The 21,719-nt window shown below is 37.2% G+C and overlaps 2 protein-coding genes and 2 non-coding genes across 6 annotated transcripts in view; 2 read left to right on the top strand and 2 right to left on the bottom strand.

Moving 5' to 3' along the window:
• Window positions 1–21,683, bottom strand: part of S6KL (ribosomal protein S6 kinase like) — a 67,408-nt gene extending 45,725 nt beyond the window's left edge. The window contains exons 1-8 of one of the 3 annotated variants that reach the window (XM_033349029.2): window positions 21,666–21,683; window positions 20,592–20,653; window positions 20,344–20,438; window positions 20,008–20,275; window positions 19,843–19,927; window positions 19,666–19,773; window positions 19,430–19,588; window positions 19,264–19,352 (exon numbers count right to left, since the gene is read on the bottom strand). In XM_033349029.2, coding sequence (XP_033204920.1) covers window positions 19,264–19,352; window positions 19,430–19,588; window positions 19,666–19,773; window positions 19,843–19,927; window positions 20,008–20,275; window positions 20,344–20,438; window positions 20,592–20,648 — 861 coding nt within the window. In that variant the 5' untranslated portion in view covers window positions 20,649–20,653; window positions 21,666–21,683. Of the gene's footprint in view, window positions 1–19,263; window positions 19,353–19,429; window positions 19,589–19,665; window positions 19,774–19,842; window positions 19,928–20,007; window positions 20,276–20,343; window positions 20,439–20,591; window positions 20,771–21,170; window positions 21,190–21,665 lie in introns of those variants that run through there. The other 2 variants (XM_076628097.1, XM_076628098.1) reach the window with 2 other exon arrangements.
• bnb (bangles and beads) lies at window positions 8,586–16,452 on the top strand. The gene is made up of 3 exons (XM_033349026.2): window positions 8,586–8,966; window positions 13,930–14,492; window positions 14,597–16,452. The coding sequence occupies exons 2-3, from the start codon at window positions 13,938–13,940 to the stop codon at window positions 15,455–15,457; spliced, it is 1,416 nt and encodes a 471-aa protein (XP_033204917.2). The 5' UTR covers window positions 8,586–8,966; window positions 13,930–13,937; the 3' UTR covers window positions 15,458–16,452.
• TRNAN-GUU (transfer RNA asparagine (anticodon GUU)) lies at window positions 18,266–18,339 on the top strand. Its single transcript has one exon. It is a non-coding gene; the product is annotated as a tRNA-Asn (tRNA).
• TRNAW-CCA (transfer RNA tryptophan (anticodon CCA)) lies at window positions 18,905–18,976 on the bottom strand. The gene has a single exon. It is a non-coding gene; the product is annotated as a tRNA-Trp (tRNA).
• Window positions 21,684–21,719: the final 36 nt, after the last annotated feature.

Raw genomic sequence — 21,719 nt, 5'->3', positions numbered from 1 at the left:
GGTCAACATAGCTTCCGAACGACTCAGATGTTCTAAAAAAATCTGTTCCAAGAAGTATGTACTTTTAAAATTACGTCACTTTAGTAAACGCCAGAAGGCAAAAGAGTACTAACTAATCGCAGTATAGATCACGAAAAGATGAGAAGGACCAGAAATACATTACTCTCTATCTCCTAATCGAGTAAGATAAATGGTCGATGTTTCTAGATTTCTTTTAATCCAGCCATCAGTTTCAAAAAACGAAATAACTGGGTACCTATAAATTGTAAGATATTCCAGCTGCAGGAATTCGGAAATTTACGATTCCAAGATCCATGAGAGCATAAAAATTTGATTCTGTACAATCGCTGGTTTCGTTATTACGTAACATTAAAAGAAGAACTGATGAATATATTTTTTAGATACCTTAGGTCGTGATTCACGTTTTGTATTATCACCAGGAAACCATGAGCACGAATGGTCAAGCAAAGGTCGCGTTCCTTCAAATACGATAATTTATAATTTCGACGTACGAGCGGAGAATCTTGAATTTCGGACGCGATCGGAATTTCTCGAGGCACCATGGAACCATTTGGCATGCACAAAACTCGTCGGAATATGAAGTACATGTTTAGTGTACTATAAATGACTTTAAGGACACCTAAACCTATTAAAACATTACTCGATAGAAAAATGATATTACCGTATTTCACAGTGTTTAAAACAGATTAGAAATGAGGACAAAATTTCTAACGAGACATTCACGAAATTCGTCTACTCCACTTCATTCGTTTTCTTGTACTCGAAAATTTAGTACAAGTACTATAAAGATATAGTTTGAACGTCAGTTTTTGATTTGAACGGTCTACGTTATATGTATGATGGATACATTAATTCTAAGCTAACAAGAAAATTAGCAGATTTCGCAATTTGGTCGATAACGTAACAAGATGACAGGATGATGTGATGAAACTCGAATGAATATTCGAACAGTTTCCAGTGTTTAGAATACTTAGTGGATCGTTTCATGTATAAATAAGAATGTAAGTTTTAACACGTAAAGATAAGAATTATTCTTGCTTTTTGTTGATTCACTAGTAACAATGGTAGTTGATATGCAGACCGTGTACATGGAATTCTTTAATTTTATTACGATTCTAAGTGATATTTCTCCGTGGGAGTATCCTTCGTTCAGAGGTAACGAAGGACGACAGCTAGTTTCTTCACGAGATTGCGAGTATTCTGTTTCTATCGAGAACTTTAAGCGACGATATTTACTTTATTGTTTATTATAATTACATAAGACACTACAAAATCATTTACAAGAATATCTTTTCCCTTTTATTTTATGTACGGAATCGATTATTGAACGGTCAATTAACGGGAAATTTGGAGATGATCCCTTGTAGGAACGACTAGAAACCAAGACTAGAGACTATAAGAAATTATTACATTTCTATTGAAACATTTTTATTTCCATTAATCTTTAATCGGTTCTTCCGTGAAAATAAGGAGTTATAAATAATTCGAATTTTACTTTAAATGATTATAGAGAGATCATGCCAAATATCCACATCTATATGAATACATTATATTTCGAAGAGCTATAAAACAAATATCGTCTTCTAACCTCAATAAATTCGTCCCTGAAGAGATTAAGCTAATCTAAAATTCTAAACCTTTTTCTCGTGAATTCTTTCGCATCGTCGACCTTACAACGATTCCCAACTTTTACCCAACGTTCCATAAACATCTGACCTTAAATAAAATACGTAAAGTTAGAACGAGTAAACCATAGACTTAAAATACCTGTTAACAGAGAAATTCTCGAGGGTGTGGAAAAAACAGGAAAAAATCTACGGTTTGCACTGACACGCGAGAATCGTGTGTCTATTTTAAGCCGTAGATCTTGCAAAATTACCGGACCGTTTCAGGTGGCTCTCGATGCACAAGCAAAAAGCTTATTTTTCGCCAGCAGCGACATAGACGATCGCGCTTCTAACGGTACGTAACGGTTGGGAATCGCCGGTTGTAAGGTGCTCGTTTCCTCGGCAACTGCCACGAGGATCCAGGAAGAAACGCGGATTCACCGCGATACCGGCAAGAACACCGCGTTTATAATGCCGAACGTCATTACGTGCTTTCCTGAGGGCTTCTATTCCTGGCTGAAACGACAGTCCCGCTTCTGAGTACGCGATTTTTCGTTCTCATCGCGGAATAACACGGGCGCAGATATTTTCAACGTCGTCCATCTCAGAATACGCGTTTATCTAATATTGTACTAAGTTTACCTATTAACCTTGCTTGATATTCGAGCAATTGCTTCTCAGCTGATTACTGTAATTTGTCTTCAGGATGAATTATTGGAGCAATAGGTTTCTTCGATACTGACTATGACTATTCTGTAGCGTTCAATCGCTTCACGATTGTGATTATTGTAATGTACGTAGAATCGATGTGGTTGTTTATTAACTTTAAATTTGTAGAATAGAATTTTCATTATATGAATATACATATATATATTTCTTATCTTGTTAATTGTTGTTTCAATTGCCTGCGAAAAAAATTTGAAGAGAGAAGGATAAGAATGAAAAAATAAGGAAGAGGGAAGAAGGCGAAGAGAGAAAAAGAGAAGGAAGAAACGAACAAAGAATAAAGAATAAAGGAAGAAGAAAAAAAGAATTAAGAGAAAAGAAAAAACTCTCAAGGCTATAAATATATAGAGAATCTCAATCGTCAAATATAGTATTCAGATAATTGTATAAAGCAAAAAGAAAAAGATCTGTACGTTTTATAAAGCGAAAGGAAGAAAAACGAATTGATAATATTCTTAGAAAACGAATACTTTTGTAGAAAACAAGTTGAGAACATCTCTTAACACTTTTTACAAGCGAACAACTATCGTGACGCCGTTGGCTAAAGGCGCCGGATGAATAATCGAGATTCTGGCTCCCGTTGCGAGCAAGTGTTACTAATAACACGTTCATTCTCGCATTTTTCCCCCTCTATCGTGGTACAAGTTCCGTGGAATAACCGAAGCTTGTGCCGATCAGGAAATATTTATGGCGATTCGCAGTGCTCTCGAGTTGATCGCATGCGATCTTAATCGGTAGTCACCGCGGGAAAATCTGTTAATCTGTTAACACGGACATGTAACGCTTGTTCATAACGTTTTTCGAATAATAATGATCTGGAGTCAGTTTTCCTGACCCTTTATTTGCGCTAAACTCTGCTACCTTCTTTCAATTATTTTTTATGGTATTCTTGATCATTAAAAAATGTCTTAAGTTTGAAGAAAAATATGTAAGAATCATAATTTATATACGAAATCTCTTGCTACTATTTTATGGTAACGACCTTCTTAATTCCGTTGAGATAACAAAATTTGTTTCTGTTAAAATGAAAAGAAGATTGCTAACATTCTGAATTCCTACGTCGAATCTACGTCGAAGTCAATTCTCTTCACGGACACTCTTATGTCGAACATGATTCGACACTTTTTAAAGCAGTGCCCTCTAAAAACTTCTAATTAAAGAAGGACATAAAGTATAGATCAATTTTGCAACACGTTATTCACCGATTCGAACCGTCAACCAACCATACAAAAATAAAAGTATCTGAAAGAAGAAAAAAAATCTGAAAAACATAATAAACCCCATTACCCTGTCGGAACCCAAACACTCTAGCATCCAATCGTACCAAAGCTAAAGAACTATATATGAGAAACAAAGTAAAAAAACGAGACCAAGAAAAAAACGAAGCTAAACATAAATTTGCATAGTGTACATCATTCAGCGACCCACTTCCCAAAATTGCTGTCCTGGTTATCCATCAGGCGTGCCACGCGCAACGTTCGAAGCAAAAATCCGGCGAGCACCAAGCGTTCGGTATCGACGACCTCACATCAGCCGACGACCTTCGCCCTGAAGAGAACCGGTCCGAGAGCGTCGAGATGCGTCGCGTCGGACTCCGTCGGCCCGTTTGGCAACATTGTCCGCTCGGCCCCGCGAATCCAATCGTTTCGCGATGGAAAATCGCGAGGTTCGTCGCGGCACGGCGCCGCGGCCTCGTCCGTCTTTTGCACGCATCTCACACGTATCCCGCGACGTTTACATAATGCGGTGGCCACGCACGCGTGTCTACATGCGAGGCAAACAGAGAAAGAGAAGAAAGATAGGAGAGGAGGAAACAGGCTCGATGAATCACGGCCGGATCGAACGTTACGAAAAACGATTTACGTTGACGTTAATCCGATGTCGATTAGTACCGATCGACATAGTTAGGATAAATATTCTATGGGTGGGACAAATAGTCTAGTGGAGATTGCTGTAAGAGATGATTTGTAGCACTGATACACAGATCGAACGTTTGAAGGCTGTTTGGTTAATGGTTGGTTTGATATATTGATATATTGACATATTGAAACTTTTCGTTTAGCCATTGAGTTAATCATGTTACGGTTTTTAAATTGTTATGTCTTGAACTTCATTTCGTCTTAACAAGTAGGAAGTTTTGAATGTTTAAAAAGTAGTTTGGTAAAAAATTGAATCAAGAAATTAGGATATTAATAAGAATTTTTTTTGTCTTTGTCTGAATGTTAAGAAATACTTTGATGATAAACATAACAGAATTGAGACAAAAATTATTCGGAAAAGAAATAGGAGAAAATAGTCTAGTAATATACAGTAAAGAGTAAATAGATAGTAAAGAAACGCGATCCTTATTGATAAGAAAATATGCTGTTGGATTATTCGAAAAACAGAACGCGTAGATGGTATTTAAATAACGAAGGTTCTACTGTATTTAATTACAACGAGTTTCATATGAGTCACTGTAATGATTGGAACAGAAGATTTCTGTCGTTGGGACAAGTGTTCATCGTGAAAGAATTAGACTGTAAGAAAATCCTTCCTATAAATTTGAGGAAATATACAAATTCATGGCTTAATCGTCATTTACTCCACTCAAAAATATGCTTCAAAACTCATGTTCCTCACAATCGTGATAAGAGAAATTATTTTTCGTGTGCAATCAGTTGCAAACTTGTGCAACAACAAACTTTTCAACGAATGGACGATGCAAAAATACCAGACAAATTATTGCAAGGAACGACACAATGGGTATTCTAATAAAAATGTTTGTAACATTTCACGAATTCCCACACTGATACATCTCTGTAATGACTCATTAGATAATATCACAGAAAATCTTTTATATATATCTCGAAGCTATCTTAAATTCTAAACACTTCTACTTAATCTTACCTATTGATCCCAACAGTACTAAAATTGCGAAACGATTTTAGAATTGCGAAAGTGAACAGCACGATCAGTTGAAAATAAAACTACCAACCAAACATCATATTCGTCACATTTATTCACACAATTTCACCTTGATATTCTGATACATAACTGATGTAAAGTTTAATGCTTGATCTTACCAAACTCGATGTACAATTTTGCAAACTTATCACAGTTCGTTGCAGTTGTCTACTAAAAACAGGTTTCTAAAAACATCTGTTTTCGGTACAACTTATAATAATTTCTCTCGAAATAGAAGCGCGATTATACCGAAATTAATCAGGTCTCCTTATAAAATCTGTAAAACATACGATTCTTTACGAATTCAAATTTCAAGAACATCGTAATTCATCGTTGTTGAGCGGCTATACAATAAAAATAAATAGTAAAAATGATAACCAATGGATTTTTTTTAGTGCAACGTGGAAATTTAGCTGTCATAAAATCGATTCTAAAATCATACAATAATGGTTGCGATATGAAAGTCGTGTTTTTAGGACCGTTCATAAACTTGACGCCAGTCTGACCAAATTAGAATTAGTTAAGGTCTGTTACAAATTCTGTGCGTACTTCCGTTCTGCGAACAAGCTCCACGAAAGGCGCGTCTTTCGAGTAATTGAATATGTTGGACACGTGCGAGACGATTCGTTTGCACTCATTGAGAGATGAGCATCCTCGTTGGTGAACGAGAGAAAAACACGTTGAACTCGTTTGGTCGAAATTTCGTGGATTTAAGCAACGAAATGTGCCCTTAGGTGTTAAGACGTTGAGTCAACGATAATTCTTCTTCTAAAGATAATAAGTACAATAAGAAAGAGGTACTTTATGTAACGAACAGAATAATCCTGAAAGGCTCGTAAGCATGACAAGTAGTACAAAAGATCTCATTTTTGCCATGTCCGAAAAGCGAAACATTACTCATTTTGACACACACTGACGTTCCTTGCTGCTCTTTACCGTTTTTACGATTTATAACGTCGATGAAAGATTGCACGTCTCCGACTTTCTATCGGGAATCGAAACCTCGTTGATTAATTAAATTTAAATGTAGATTCAAAAGCCACCAGCTAAGAAATTTAAAATTCAAAAATTCCTAGCGAAAGAAATTCGAAATCTTAATTGAGCGCTGCGTTTCACTTTAGAAGAAACATCGTGTTATTGATAGACACTTGCGGTTGGTGGATAATTAAGAAAAAGGAGAAGCATTACGTTATCCTGAGTTGTGGTTACAAAAGTTTATTCCAAAAACATATTAATGAATGTATTAATTATAATTTATGTACATCTGATCCTGGTGCAGCCATTAATTTATATAATATGAATTTCATATTAGCGATTAATTCGAAAGAAAATGTTCATCAGGAGATCCTCTTGCATAATCGAATCAATGTTATTAATGAAATTGTACAAGTCGCAAGTTTCGGGTTACCGATACTGAATTTTCTTGCATAATAATGTCAGGTTTGATAATAAAACGGAGTTCTGCGGGCAAGCTTATGCTCATTGCCAGGTTCAACAAAATTATTTAAAAAGAAAATTGCTTTCATTTGCATGAAATATGGTGGAACACGAACGATCAGGGAGGCCAAAAAGATCGTCGTTCTACGAGCTAATCAACGTGTCCTAATATTTCTATCGCCTCACTCATCGCGGTCAAACATCAAGGTCCTTTTCACGTTTATCAACAGCTCGCACCGCGCTACCGCTGCACTTCCGCTCGATACTGAATCATGCTGAACGGACTGCTTTTAAAACATCGTCCTGCTTGCACAATGGAAAAAATGAACCGTGCTAAACACGCAGGTGTGTCATGAAACACCGGGTCGAATGTCAACGAGAGATCAACGAGATTCGATGTTTTGCATAGACGCATCGATAAAGATTGATCACTTTTATAATGGAAGAAGAAGAAGAAGAAGAAGAGAGAAGATTAATCGTAAGAAAATTCGAGGATCACAATTTACGTCCGGTTCTAAGTATGTAATTGAGGAAAACTGAAAAATGTAGTAATGACATTAGGAATACTAGATTATTTTAAAATCTAAAATTTTGATATGGTACTTTAACGTAGAAGTGCAGGAAATACGCAGATATTCCTTCTTGATGTCGATGAATATCGATCAATAAAAATAGAGCCAAAAAATGTTCATATTTTTTTATACAATAACTACAAAGAGTGTAGGAAAACTGAATTAACTTGGAGAAAATGATGAAACAAAGTAAACAATTGTCTTCTCAAAAACAATGATGGTCTTTAAATAACTCTTGTGTCCAAACTGACTAATATTTAAGGAAACTCTCGGCATGAAACAAACTCTCGAAGAATAAACCAATATACTCGAACGAAACCCATCGAACATCAACGACCTCGCGACGAAACGACGCGGCGTGATCCGACAAAGGTACAACGAACGTTCACTCCGCGAACGTATCTCACAAAAGACGAGTTAACACGTTTCGCCCACTCGCCGACTTCGAGCAACAGCACACGTATATACAGCCTTGTCTGGATGTTCCTCGAACCTTCTTTTCGGATTAACCGATCACCGTCCAAACCAACCAATTGAACCTTCTTCAGCGACGAACTTCTATCCGCTGCCTCGACCCTAAACAAGATATTCCACCGAAAATCCTTCAACATCATCGTTGCATTCTCCAAGTTTATCTGTATTATCGTCCATCGATGATCTCGAAATCAGCATCGAAGTTTCATCAGTCCAAAGCAAAGGGCTGTCCAAAATGAGTGAAGTCGAATATCCAAAAGTCTGTCGTTGACAAGATGTACCCTAGAGCCAAGAGCAATTCCAAGAACAAGAAGAAGAACGGGTGCACAGGTTGGATATCTCGGTACGTGTCATCCGCGGGTCGAAGAGTCATCGCATCGCGAACCACCTAACCGATTCGATACTTGAAAATCTCTCGCGAGAATCGCAGCCCCCGGTTCGTTTTGCTCCTGCTCGTAGACGGCGTGGGTCGTTGTAGAGAGGAATCGGCGCGGCACACACGTCCCGTGGTGATCGTGGCTCAGGGTATGGAAGAAGGAAAACACGACCGGTAGGAATCACGGCTGAATGGTGCGAAGAAAGATAGCTGTTAACTATAGATGGCGGGAGGGTAGGGAAAGGGTGAAGGGGAAGGTGTACAGAGGTGGAGAAAAGAAGAACGACGGAAGAAGGAAGAGAAGAGAAGAGTAAAGGAGGGGCCCCTGGTACGATGCCGGGTGAAGAGGGTCGGGCCCCCCTATACGATCCTGGCTGTGGTGCCGCTGGTGGGTAAATGGGTATATAAGCGGGGCCCCGACGATTCCATCTCGACACACGACCCAACCTTCATCCCGATATCACCAAACGGTTTCCTCGAGCGAACGAGCGTAATCGCACGCGCGCGAAAAAAAAAGAGAGAGAAGAGGGTAACTTACTTCTCGGGTATCTCTTCCGACTCTCTTTTGTCTTTTGCTCTTGTTCAGCACGGAGTTTTCACTGCTCCGCGCAACAACCAACGTGCAACACATATAACATCGGCGAGAGTTTTACTTCTTGAACCGGTCTCTTCCCGAGCGACAGTTTAATCGGTGAGAGTAATTCCCCCGCGACTGAAGCGGAGAAGAAGCATCTAGGAAGAGTCTACCGGACACAAGTCGACGACCAGCCACCGCTGTGACCAGTTCCACGGAGGAGAGAAAAAGACGTGAGTAGAACATATCATTTTATCGAATCCACGGTTGTTCCTATCTCTATCGTTGACAGCCTGCTGTAATTTTTCTATGCTGCTCCGCTCCTTTCTTCGAATTTTATAGAATTACAAAATTAAAATTCCATTTTTCGGGGTTAGCCAGATGTCATCGCGCATGTATTCTTCTTTTTTTTCATCTACGAATAAACAAAAATTTTAAACTCTCGATAGAAATTTCGTTGCGACGAGAAACGAAGAATTGTAAGATTTTTCATGGTATTTAAACGTGTCTAGAAGGATCAGAATATCAGCGACCACGGTACGCAGGTAGAGCTCCATCGCGTCTCGCGAAATGGCTGTCTTCGAACCCAATGATTAAAGCGAGGGAAACGCTAAATGGAATAATCGTCGGAACATACAATTTGCGTATATTTCGCAACGTATGACCGCGCGTTTGCGTAATTTTTGTCCTCCTCTCGCAACCGTACCCTTTTTCCGTCCTCTCTGCTCCATAGACCCGCGAAGATTTCCCCGCGGCTAATTAACCCGTCGCTAATCTACTTAATCTGCACGTCAGCAAGGCTGTGACACACACAAGGCGCGAACAAGCCAACCGAGGATCCTCTAATTTGCCAGGAATCTTCTCTCAGAACCGTCTATCGCTCGTATTTTTTACGATCTATTCCCTGTATTTCCACTTTTAACTCTCGTTCGTAATAGAACGAATTTATGTACGCATAAATTCGACGATTAAATGTATGGAAATGTTCGAAAATTATACGTATATATAGTAGATTTTGTTTTCACAAACGTTAAAAGGTAGAAAGTGTCGAGTTTCTGGTATCGTGGTAACGTTTATGTAATTTATTTGACGGTTTTCTTTTAAACGGGTTATACAAAAATTACTATTTTATCCCGTGGACGCTCGTAGTTTCGTGATTTTTATTCAAAAAATCGTAGTTTCGTGTTTTTACTTAGAGAATCATAGTTTCGTGCTCTTTATTTGAAAAATCTAGAAGTTGAAAACAGTTCTCCATCTTGTGCTGCTAGAAATTCAGAGAAACTCTGATATCGTTGACACTCTTCAAAATTGTGAATATTTCCGATGCTATCAATTGGAAGAATTATTATATCACTTAAATTCACCAAACGTAGAAATAGCATTCCATACTTTAAATCTAGAAGATTTAAAATACTATAAACATCCATACTCGGTTTTTTGGCTACTTTCAAACAAATTAAACAGTATTCTTCCTCGAAACAGCGTTCGATTTAAACATTTTCTTAGTATCCGGTACTTCAAAAAAAAGTCTCCGGTATTCTCCTTCGAAACAGCATAATTTCCCTACCGTGATTCTCATACGAATAAAATTAGAACGAAAGAGTGTTTAAAATGGTAATTGAAACAACGTCGAGAAATGGCAGCGGAACCCCTCTTTCAGAGCCGATTAGAGGCAACAACCGGCATTCCTGCGCGATCGCGTTAACTGCGAGTACTGCGACGCATTCTCCGTCCAGTTGAGATTCAATGTGCGCAGATTAGATCGACAATCGCGAAAAGGATAGAGCCGATATAATAAATGCCGTGTTGCGCAGAATAGAGTCGAGCTCAGAGAAAGAGAGAGAAGGAGCAGAAAGCATTGAAGCGGTGAACCACTTCAATGGACCCCGTCTTCTTTGTAAGCGTCGTACCATTATTACATCTCTGATGATCTTGATAAGGTAATGGGTGTCCATCATCTTTCACAGGCATTTCCTCTCCGTCGACCTATCCCTCCGTCGTGTTTGCATCCCTCGCGAGATCGTGACTTTAATTTTCTTGCGGCACTTCAGATCCTCCCCTTCCTATCTTCCACTTCTTTTTCATCTTCCTCTCTCCTGTACTACCCTATCAAATGACAATCTGACCGAATTGCAATTAGCCGAAATGCCGAGCGCGTACGTTCAAAATATATATACATATATATATATATGTATATGTATACACCTATATACGCGTGCAAACGTTACCTCCACGTCCGTGACTCGCAAAGTAATTTGCAATTAACTTTATTGCGGCCCATTACGTCCGCTTGCAACATGATCAGGCCTGGACGATTGTTATTAATGTCGATTATGCGACTCGCTAATGTATACTTGCCCCTTAATTTCGCTTCTCGTCTTCAACAAGCCGCCTCTGAACGTTCACCTCTTTCCTACATGGAGAATACTCCATCTTTGTTCGCTCTATGAAACCTACATATGTGTATAAGAACGATTTTTCAAATTGAATCGTACGACGAAAATTCTAGAAAGAAGGAAGAGCATAAAATTGAAGTTTATCGGGAACGAAGTTCTCGGTTGATAGCAATCGCTTGTACCAAAATTAAAGTTGAGCACGAGCGTAATAACAGAACAGAACGGTTCACCTCCTGCGTGTTGACCAATTGGCGAACGCCAAGAGCGAAGTGGCGCGCTAGTATCGTAAAAACTGGACCGTTCAGTCGCCTCTTTCCTCGCCCAGGTCGCGGCTGTCGCCCAGTTTTTCCCCCTTTATCCTCCCGTTTTCCCTCTCTGACTTTTGCGTTCACCTTCTCAGCGCGCATTCCACGTTGGTTGCGTTCTCCAGAAGGCGTGTCTGTGTTGCAGATAACGCGGCAACCGCTTTTTCTCTTCGTGAACGAACAGTTTCTCGTCTCTTCTTAAAAGCGATCCTCGAGCATCGTCGTTTTACAAATATGGACATAGAACCGTTCCCTCGGACTTGTTCGCTGCCATTGTTGCAGCAGTTTCGATTTTTACGATGGAACGTTCGCGCTCGAGCATTTCTGGCTGTACATGCAACGGGAACAGCTTCCTCTCTGTATAAATTACCCGCTTGATTGGACGCAAGCTCGAGCCTCCTGAACGGAAGGTCGCTCTACACTGGTGTGGAATCGAAAGAATGCCATCGTGCTTGATTTTTCCTTCTTTTTTTTTCTTTTTTATTCCGTTACATAGCTCGCGGACCAGTTTAACGCTTGTATATGCGCGCGTTTAATTTCCTTAGCGTTTTGCGTTTAGTTTCGTCAGCGTTTTGCGTTTCGCTTGATCGCAAACTGCACTCGCGAAGCAAATCGTGTCCACGCGACACCGCGACGATAGTCTCTGGTTTCGTGTCTGCCCACTCTGCCGTATCTACTTATGTACCTCGATGCTCGTCAAAGGCTTCGTAACGACCATACGATACCGATGTGCGCAGCGGAATCGATTTACACGACGATGAGCTTCCTGATAGTGGTCGACGTTTTATAATTAGACTTAAGCGAGTTCGATTATACGCATGTAGGTTTATATAGGCACACTACTGGTCATAAGCTCGTATAATAACAACGTGTACATACAGATACAGTCTATAAATAACAGATTTATAACAAAATAGTTAGAACTTATGGTTGGGAATGTATATACATACTTTTAGTGCTTTCATGGTTCGCGATACGACAGATGAACAATGTTCTGCTTTTTTTCGAGGCGTATCTTGATCGTTGCAACGACTCGATTTCCATCCAACCAAACAATGTCCTCTCTCGCCTTCCGTTTCCACCTATTGCGGAAGTTACACCCATGTTTCACTTTCCGTTCGCGATGCACGCAACAACGTTCATTCTCTTTCGTTCTCCTTTTATTTCACGGCAATTAACAAATAATTTCTCAATTTTTATCTATTTATCCATCTCGAAGTCAATTCCCATATTGAAGATCTTCGAATAATCAACTCAAAGCTTCTATTATTAAAAATCTTCAAATAATTAATTCGAAGCCTTCTCACTGAAAATCTTCAAGTAACCAAAATATTCAAAGTTTCTCTATTGGAAGAAATAATTGTCCAATGAAATATCAGATGCTCTGAGCACCCTTCCATCTATTCCTAACATTCGTTGAAGAACACGCGAGTACGACACGCGTTCATTCGTGAAGAAACGCGAAGAACAAAGTGTAGAACGAAGAAGAAGACGCGATCATGCGGAGAAAACGCGCGAATGTGCGCGCGTAACGAACGCGAGGGACACGCATCCTGTCATTAGTTCCATAACGCTCGTCTTGTTCAATGCATTCGGTTCAATGTCACCTACGTCCCTCTCCCTCCTGCCGATTCCTCTAGCAGCCCCTTGTCCATCTTTCAATTTTCATTCTTTCCTTCTCCCCCCCCCCTCTCTCTCTCTCTGTATGTCACATTCTGACGCGCAGCCTGCTTTTCGTCTCGCGCGTCTATCGGCGGTCCATTCATGCGGCCGCGTTCTCCATTCATGCCAAGTACGAAAGAGGAGCTCGTGTACTCACGTCCGCTCTCCTAACTGGAAGATTGCGAGAAACGTCCCTCGTTTCCTCTCTCTACGCTCCATACATAGTAGAACCTTTCTGTCCGACATGACATTATTTCTGAATCTTTACGGTGTTTCCGATCCGTGATAACTTTAGTTCGGGTTCTACATCCGGTTGGTCGAGATTAAATGATCGTTTACGATGAGATTTATGCATTAGGGTACAACGTTATCTTTGATTTTCTTTCATTTACGTTAGTATCTGATAGTCGTGACTTTTACATATTCCGTCGAATAGTCCTTCGAATTAATAGGATGATTATTAAGCTTGATATTTGTAATTCATTACAAAAATAGAACTAAACTAAACTAAACTAATCATCTATTCTAAATAAAAGATATATAAAAATGATGTACCAAACCAATTGTATAAAACACAGTTTGTACCAAAAAGATCAAAATAGAAGATATATAAAAGCATTATATCGAAATATATAATTATATAAACGAAGTTTGTATCAAAGAAATTAACCCCCAAACAATTGAAAATCTAGTGCAAAGAAAAAATCGTTCAAATTCTTTAAAAAATTATATGCAAAATTATAAATCGGATATTTCCATCACTCTGATAGTCCTAATATTAATATAGAAATCGAAAAAGAACGAGTTACCAAAAGCTCCGTTTTCATTTACAGATATCAAAATGACGAAGTTACTCGTAATAACGATACTGTGCCTGCTCGGCCAGAAAACGGTGCTCTCGATGCCCGTAGCTGAAAATCAGGAACCTCTACAAGTAGTTCCTCTGGAAAAATCGGCGAACCCAAGCAACTCCGGGATTCCAGTAGCTCCTGAAGCAGTTGCAGCACCAAACGTGGAGGCCGCTGAACCAGCGCCTGCCGAAGCGAAACCTGCCGAAGCTGAGAAGCCAAGCGTGAGGAGCGAACCCGCGGGTGAAAACGCTCAACTATCTGAAAAGGCTGAGGAGAAGAAAGAGGAAGCTCAGCAAGCGAAACCCGAGGAGAAAAAGGAGGAAGCTAGCCAGGAAAAGAAACCTGAGCAACTGCAGCCGCAACAACAACCACAGGAGGCTCAACAACCTGAGCAAGAACAAAAGCCTGAACAGGCTCTAGAAGCCAAGAAGGAGGAAGAAGGTCTGAAGCAGGCGGCTTCCGAATCTCACGAAACTGTAGTGCAAGTTGTTCCGCAAAAAAATAAACAGGATAGTGCTGATGTTCTAGTAGAGCAACCCATTGTTGTAAGTTTGAATTATACTATGATATACATTACGATATTCGAGTTTCTTTGCTGTTGTAGACGATAGAATTTGGTTTTCTTAACTGGATCGTGTTTATATTACAGAAGGCTGTAGTCCCAGAGGGCAAAAGCTCCGAGCAAGTAGATTCAGCGGAGAAAAGCGGAGAAGCTGCTAAAGAAGAAGCAAAGGAAGAAAAGAAAGCTGAGGAAGCGAAACCAAGCGTGCGAAAAGACGATGAGGCTAGCTCAGCAGCTTCCGAATCGGAAGAAAAGGCTCAGCCAGCTGCGGAGGAAAAGAAGCTCGAGAAGCCACAAGAGGAACAGGAAAAGAAGGCTGAGGACAAACCCGACCGTGTGACCCGCGACGCCGAGGTAGCTGCTCCAGAAGAGAAGAAAATAGAACAGCCAGCTGTTGAAGCTGAAAAGAGCCAACAAGATCAAGCTAAATCCCCAGAAGAGAACAAACCAGCTGCCAAGAACGAGAAGATTCAGCTTCCTCTTGAACAACCTGCGATCGAACAACCTGCAATCAGCCCCGAAGATTCGGCCAAGACCGAGGAGAAGCCTGCTGAAGCCGCTGCTCAACCTGAAAAGGAAGCAAAGAGCGCCGAAGTATCTGCTGCAGCATCTGCTTCCAGTAACGTTCAAGAATCTGTGGAACAATCGGCGGCCAAATCAGCCGAATCTAGCCAGGCTAAACGCGAAACCGCAGAAGCTCAGCCTCAAGCAAAGTCTGAACAAGCCGAGGAAAAGAAGGAAGAACCACAGAAACAGCAGGAACCCGCGAAAGAAGCGAAAGAAGCGAAATCAGACGAATCTTCTGAAGAAAAATCGGCTGAGAAGAAGGAAAGCAAGGGCAGCGAGGAAGAGAAATCCTCCGAGGAGTCCTCCTCCAAACAAGAGTCCAAACCAGCTGAAGAGTCCAAGCCGGAATTGCTGCCTAAACCGCAAGAACTGACAGTATAAGTGAACGATTGAAATAGCGGTCGCAGCGAGAGGCGGGAAGACGAAGAACAACAGCCCCGAAGAAATCAAATAACATCGAACGAAGCGCGGATACTGGCTCGCCACTCGTCCAGACCATTTTGCGTTCATCACCATCGACCAGATAAAAATGGGATAAAACAATTTGAAAAAGAAGAAACAAGGAAAAAACTCACAAAAAAAAATGATGAATAAGAAGATGAAGAAGGATGCGCGAGTTTTTCGGCCCAGATAAAGCAAAACGAGCGGGAGAGAGCGTGTACGTCAGAGGAAGTATGAACGGGAACGGGAGAGAGAGAACGAGACGGAGTGAGAGTGTATATCGGTGTGAATGGGAGAGAGAGATTGCGCGATCAATTCTGTGGCAGGGACCAAAACTTCCCCCGGCGCGCTACGATTCCGAGAGAAAAAATTCATCGACTCGGGGCAGGATGATCACGTGGCGGCCTGGCTGTGGGGGATTTTTAACTTAGGACACATCGGAATAACATTCATGAGAACAACGATGATGAAGACGACGATGATGGATATAACGAAGACTCGATCGAGTGTTCAAAGAAGAAATAGACACAAGAAGAATCACCTATCAGGAACACGTGGTCACCCTTAGGGATCTGACTTGGCACACGCCAGGGATCATCCTTTTCTTCGTCCCGGCGGACACCGCGATCTGTCCGCGGGGACGAAACCGGCCCCTAATATTTTAGTATCCTCACCCCAAATCCCCCAACCCCAAGACTCCTCTTTATTTTTTTCCTCTCAAAAAACCACACACGAACCACAACCACAACCTCATCCCAATAAAACTAGTATGTAGCTCGACTCTGTCTTCTTTTTTTTTAGAGATACGTGTCATTATTATTATTAATATTATTATTATTATTACGATTTAGTACCAGTATCGCTATTATTAATATTATTATTTGTATTATTGCTATCATCGTTATAATAATAATTATTATTATTACTGTGGACAACGTGTTGTTGACAATGTTCCCTTCTTGCATGCATCTAGTTATCTTTGAATTTAAAAAATCCTTCCTTGTCATTTATTGGAAAAACAAAATTAGGAACGAAGGATCCGAATGCATCAGAACTAACATTTGTAAGAGGATAGTCGATCCAATTCATTCGATTCGTGTCATTATTTATCATCGATAAGACAAGATTACAAAATTCATAACTTCAAACCTGTTTCTTTGAATATTCAATCACAGATATCAAATAAAAATGGAAAAAATAAAAATCTTTGATAAAATCATTGACCAAAATATAATCTTAAAATTTCAAACTAAATCATTGATCAGGATATAATCTTGAAATCTCAAATCAAAGCAGTAAATAATCTTAAAATGTTAAATCGAGTAATTGATAAAACAAGATCTTCTAAAGTAAAATACGTGTTTACACTTTTGTCGTAATTTACATATTATGGCTGGTTCCTGAAAAAAAAGTCTAAGTGACGATGAATCGTTTTCTATCGAGATTGCACTTGCACAAGAGTCAAAGATTCGCGTGAATCTCATGGTTAACGATGATATCGTGATCGCGCCAGGTACGACGACATTTCTTCATGACATGACGTGGCACATACGTCGATTCATCAAAAGGCCGTATGAAAAGTTAACGTGCCCGAGAACACGCTTTGTAAACAGAGGATACGCGAGGTGAGTGGACCCGGCGAAAATGTCAAGGCACCGAAGGATTTTGCAACGAGCCAGAGAGATACGCTCGTTGGATTTCTTCAATTCGAGTGCCCGTTGCATGCTTTTACGCAAGAACGGCCGACGAAAAGTGTACAAGACACGGTTCACGGGAAAATAATTACGTCTCTACTTGGAACTTAGTTCCACGACGTCTATGTGTTCCTCGATATAATACGAAACGTATAACAATTGAAATGTACACATATGACAATTTGACTGCGGACTTTTATGCATTTATTGAGAATTTGGAAATGCAAAAATATATATATAATGTGCAAAGATATGTGAAATATTCAAAACACTCGTTAGAAGATTTACTAGATGAAACAAATTCCTATTCAGGTTTCATTTTTTTAATAATACCCATAAGAATATCAATTTGCATAAATATTTGCATACCGGTGGTTCCATGACGGTGTTTAATTATTATATTTAAACAACCGTTCCAATAACATTCCATATGTTATTTTGTAGATGTTGCAGTTAATGTTTGATTTCGTGTAATTACGCTTATAGATCATTTAATTTGATGAATGACAATGATTTTGATTTTATCATAGTAATGACGAACCATTAAAGTCATCGATGTTCCATATCAAAATCACATATTGTTTTAAAATTCAATTTAATTATTATTATATTATATATATTAATACTGTTACTAATACTAACACAATATTCTAGAAAAGACCTACTCAACAACATGCATATTTTGTAAATTATTTAATAACTATTCTTAAATAAATAATTCTAAATATATAACGAAGTATCCAATTCAAAAAGAAATAAAAAGACTGTATTAACGTTTAATGATGAGTATAAGTATATATAATAATAAATATATTAAATACGAGCAAAAATATTTCTTTTTATGAACCGCGATGAAACTTCTATCATAAGATTCAATCTATCATAAAATCTTACAACATGCAACGAATTAAAAGTAGTTCTTATATAAAATATGTCATTAAGATAGAAGAAATATTGTAAATAATAAATTACAAAATAAAAGCATAAAACAAAATTAACATTGAAAAGATAGGAAACGGCAACAAAAGACTTGAAAAGAACTTGCCATTCAACTGCCTCCGTGGCGCAATCGGCTAGCGCGTTCGGCTGTTAACCGAAAGGTTGGTGGTTCGAGCCCACCCGGGGGCGAATTATTTTTTGATCCTAAACAAATTCTACTGTAATTCAGTCCTTTTTTTATTATCATTAACAATATCAATCACTCATTAATATTGTAGATCACTAAAAAAATACTTATTCAAATATTAAACATTGCTTAGATACAAACTCTTAGGAATTAGTTTTAAATGTTAAAACAGCAAATATATTATAGAATAACTCCCTGTAATATTAATTGTATATTCTCAGTTAATAGTAATCTATATACGCCTTTTAAGCATATTAGGATAAAATGATATAAAAAAAATCATTTATTATTTTTAAAAAGTGAAAAAACGTCTGCCAATTACCAAAAGAAAATTGATCATTTATTCAGCTTTGCTATATATATAAAATATAAAAATTCATAAAAATTGTATAACTGGTCTTCTACCATATATTGTGCATAGAAAGAAATTTGCCGACTTCATAAAATGATAAATAATAACAATAAATATAATCTTTATTCAACTAAAAATGAACCTATAAAATTTACTTCATATTACGCGTGTTAAATATTTAAAAAATGTAAAAAAGAAATTATAAAAATAGACTTTGACCCCGACGTGATTTGAACACGCAACCTTCTGATCTGGAGTCAGACGCGCTACCGTTGCGCCACGGAGTCCACGGACTGCACAATCTTTTAAGATAGTTATAACATATAGATACTAACATTATTAAACATAAGAATATATAAAATAGAGTAGCATATTAAGAACTATCGCTTTGATTTTAATAAATGAATCAATTTATATTTAAAAATATATTTTTTCTACTATACTTCAGGTTTTATCTTCTACTTCTTGTATTGAAATGATTGTAATTCCAATATTAGTATGTTGATAGTACATTTCATGTCATATTTAAAATTACTTTAAGAGAAAAAAGAAAAAATATATATATCATACATACCTGATTTGTAAGCATGAAACAAGCTAGTACTCCCAATGACCACCAATCTACCTCTTGTCCATAATACTGTCTACTGAATATTTCTGGTGCTATAACAAGATACATCAAGTGAAAAATAGTTATACTTTATATAATTTTTATATTTTATATACATTTTTGTACTTGCCCATATATTCTGGAGTTCCACAAAGCGTATGTGTTCTTTCTGTATGATTTAACCACTTTGCAAGACCAAAATCAATAATTATAGCATGACCTTCCTCATCCAATAGAACATTTGTAGCTTTTATATCTCTATGTACAACACCAGCATTGTGCAAAAAATCTTTAACACACAATAACAAAAAAACATATAAATTCTATCTCATATTGAACTATCAATTCAAAACGATGTATATTTACCAACAGCTAAAGCAACTTCTGCTACATATATTCTAACTATATTTTCAGGCAGAGAACCACATTGCTCGACTAATGAAAATAACTCTCCTCCACCAACATAGTTAGTTACTGGAATTAATGCACATTAAGAAACATATCTAACAATAACTAATAATAACATAATTACAATAAGCTTACATATGTACAATGTTTTCCTTCCTTGCCACCTGTGAGAGCAATCTAATATAAATGGATGATGACCAACCAATTTTTGTATTGATACCTAATATTGAATATATGTATGAATTCAATTACAATACAAAATGAAAATAAACATGCCTTCAATTTTAAAAGCATACATACTTCCTGTTTAGCCTGCATTATACCATTTTCTGCAACCACTTTAGCTTTACTGATTACTTTTAAAGCAAAAAATTCTCCAGTATCCTGTTTCTGAATTTTATATACTTTTCCATAAGCTCCTTTGGCTATTATGCTTAAAAATATATAAGCATTTTGCAGAGATACTTGTCTTATTTGAAATTCTGGAAGAAACATAGCCTGACAACGTGATACAGGCCACAATGTTTTCGAAGTACCCAATGGATCATATAATGTACCTTCGCTCCAGCTATAAAATCAAATACTTATTACATACGGATTATTAAATGCATAAAAATTATAAACTATTACGATTACCTTCTGCAAGAAGCACGAGACCATGATTTAGTTTCTTTCTGCGAAGATTGCGTTGATCCAATGCAACTTCCACCAATTATATCACTAAGGCTATACTGCATAAAAAATATTATAATAGTATTTATTAATCTTTATCAATTGAGATACAATTATATATAAGTAGTTGATCTTATTAATAACATTATCTACTATTATATAGGTTATAATTTATAACCTATGTTTTATTTAGAATTTTAAATGATATATACCTGACTAGTATACTTCTGATTATTGTGATAATTATTTTTTGTGATAGAATTACCCATTCGAACTGAAAAATATTAATCTTTATTCAACATCTTGCTTTATCCATTGAATAAGTATAATAAATAATCATTTCTTTCACGTTCATTTATTTATCTTAAATGCGTTATAAAACGTGTCATATGTATATTTATTTTTAGAACAGAATAAGTTTGATATTTAGTTAAATTAATATAGTTTTATCATTAATAATAAAATTTATTATAAAACCATTATTATAAAAATTATTATGCATCTGTATGTGTATTGCTGTATGTAACACATGTACATATGTATGTATATTTTTCATTTCAAGGATTGATACTACACCAAAAACAAATCATAATTAATATTTTAGCTATTATATATAACTATTCATACATTGAATTAGTAAAATATGTATTAATAATTTTAAGATGTCCGAGGACTATGCATTTTATCCAAAGTATAATTGAAGTGAATAATTTTAAATATATGTATGTAAGTAATATTACTAAAACATGCCATTTAAGTATTATTACTGTTAAATTACTTTATAAACATACTCTGATAATAAAATAATTTTTCTATTTCAATCGAAAAGAGGAGAGATGAAACAGATATTGTATAGAGTACTGCATACGATTTGAATTATCAGAAATTAAAATAACGGATAAAAAGTCACGTGACTTATCGTTATACAAATGACGTACAAAATGGATTTATTTTCTTGTAAATATATATTTTTCCCATATAAACTAGCATGTACACACACATATACACACTAATGTAAAAATTTATCTTTCATTATTTGAAAATAATATATAACTTTAATATCCTAATTATAAAAATACGTTACAAAGGTAATTTAATATTTATAAAATGTTAACAATAATATCTATGTGCTCTTCGTAGAGAAATGAAAACGATTGATTTTTCACTCTATTGTAAAAAGTAAACTTACATAAAACTTTCAATGAAATTTATTACTATTTTGATCAATCTTTCTCTCTTATAATTTTTCTGCTTTTTCATTTATCTTAATTATTTAGATTACATACTTATTGATTGTAGTCAACCTGGAAAGCAGAGTTGAAACTTCTAAATTTTCTAAA

This window comes from Bombus vancouverensis, chromosome 3 (genome assembly GCF_051014615.1).
Source record: "Bombus vancouverensis nearcticus chromosome 3, iyBomVanc1_principal, whole genome shotgun sequence".
NCBI classification, from domain to species: domain Eukaryota; kingdom Metazoa; phylum Arthropoda; class Insecta; order Hymenoptera; family Apidae; genus Bombus; species Bombus vancouverensis.
The sequence above is the reverse complement of the archived record's forward strand: the minus strand, read 5'-3'. Positions and strand labels throughout refer to the sequence as shown.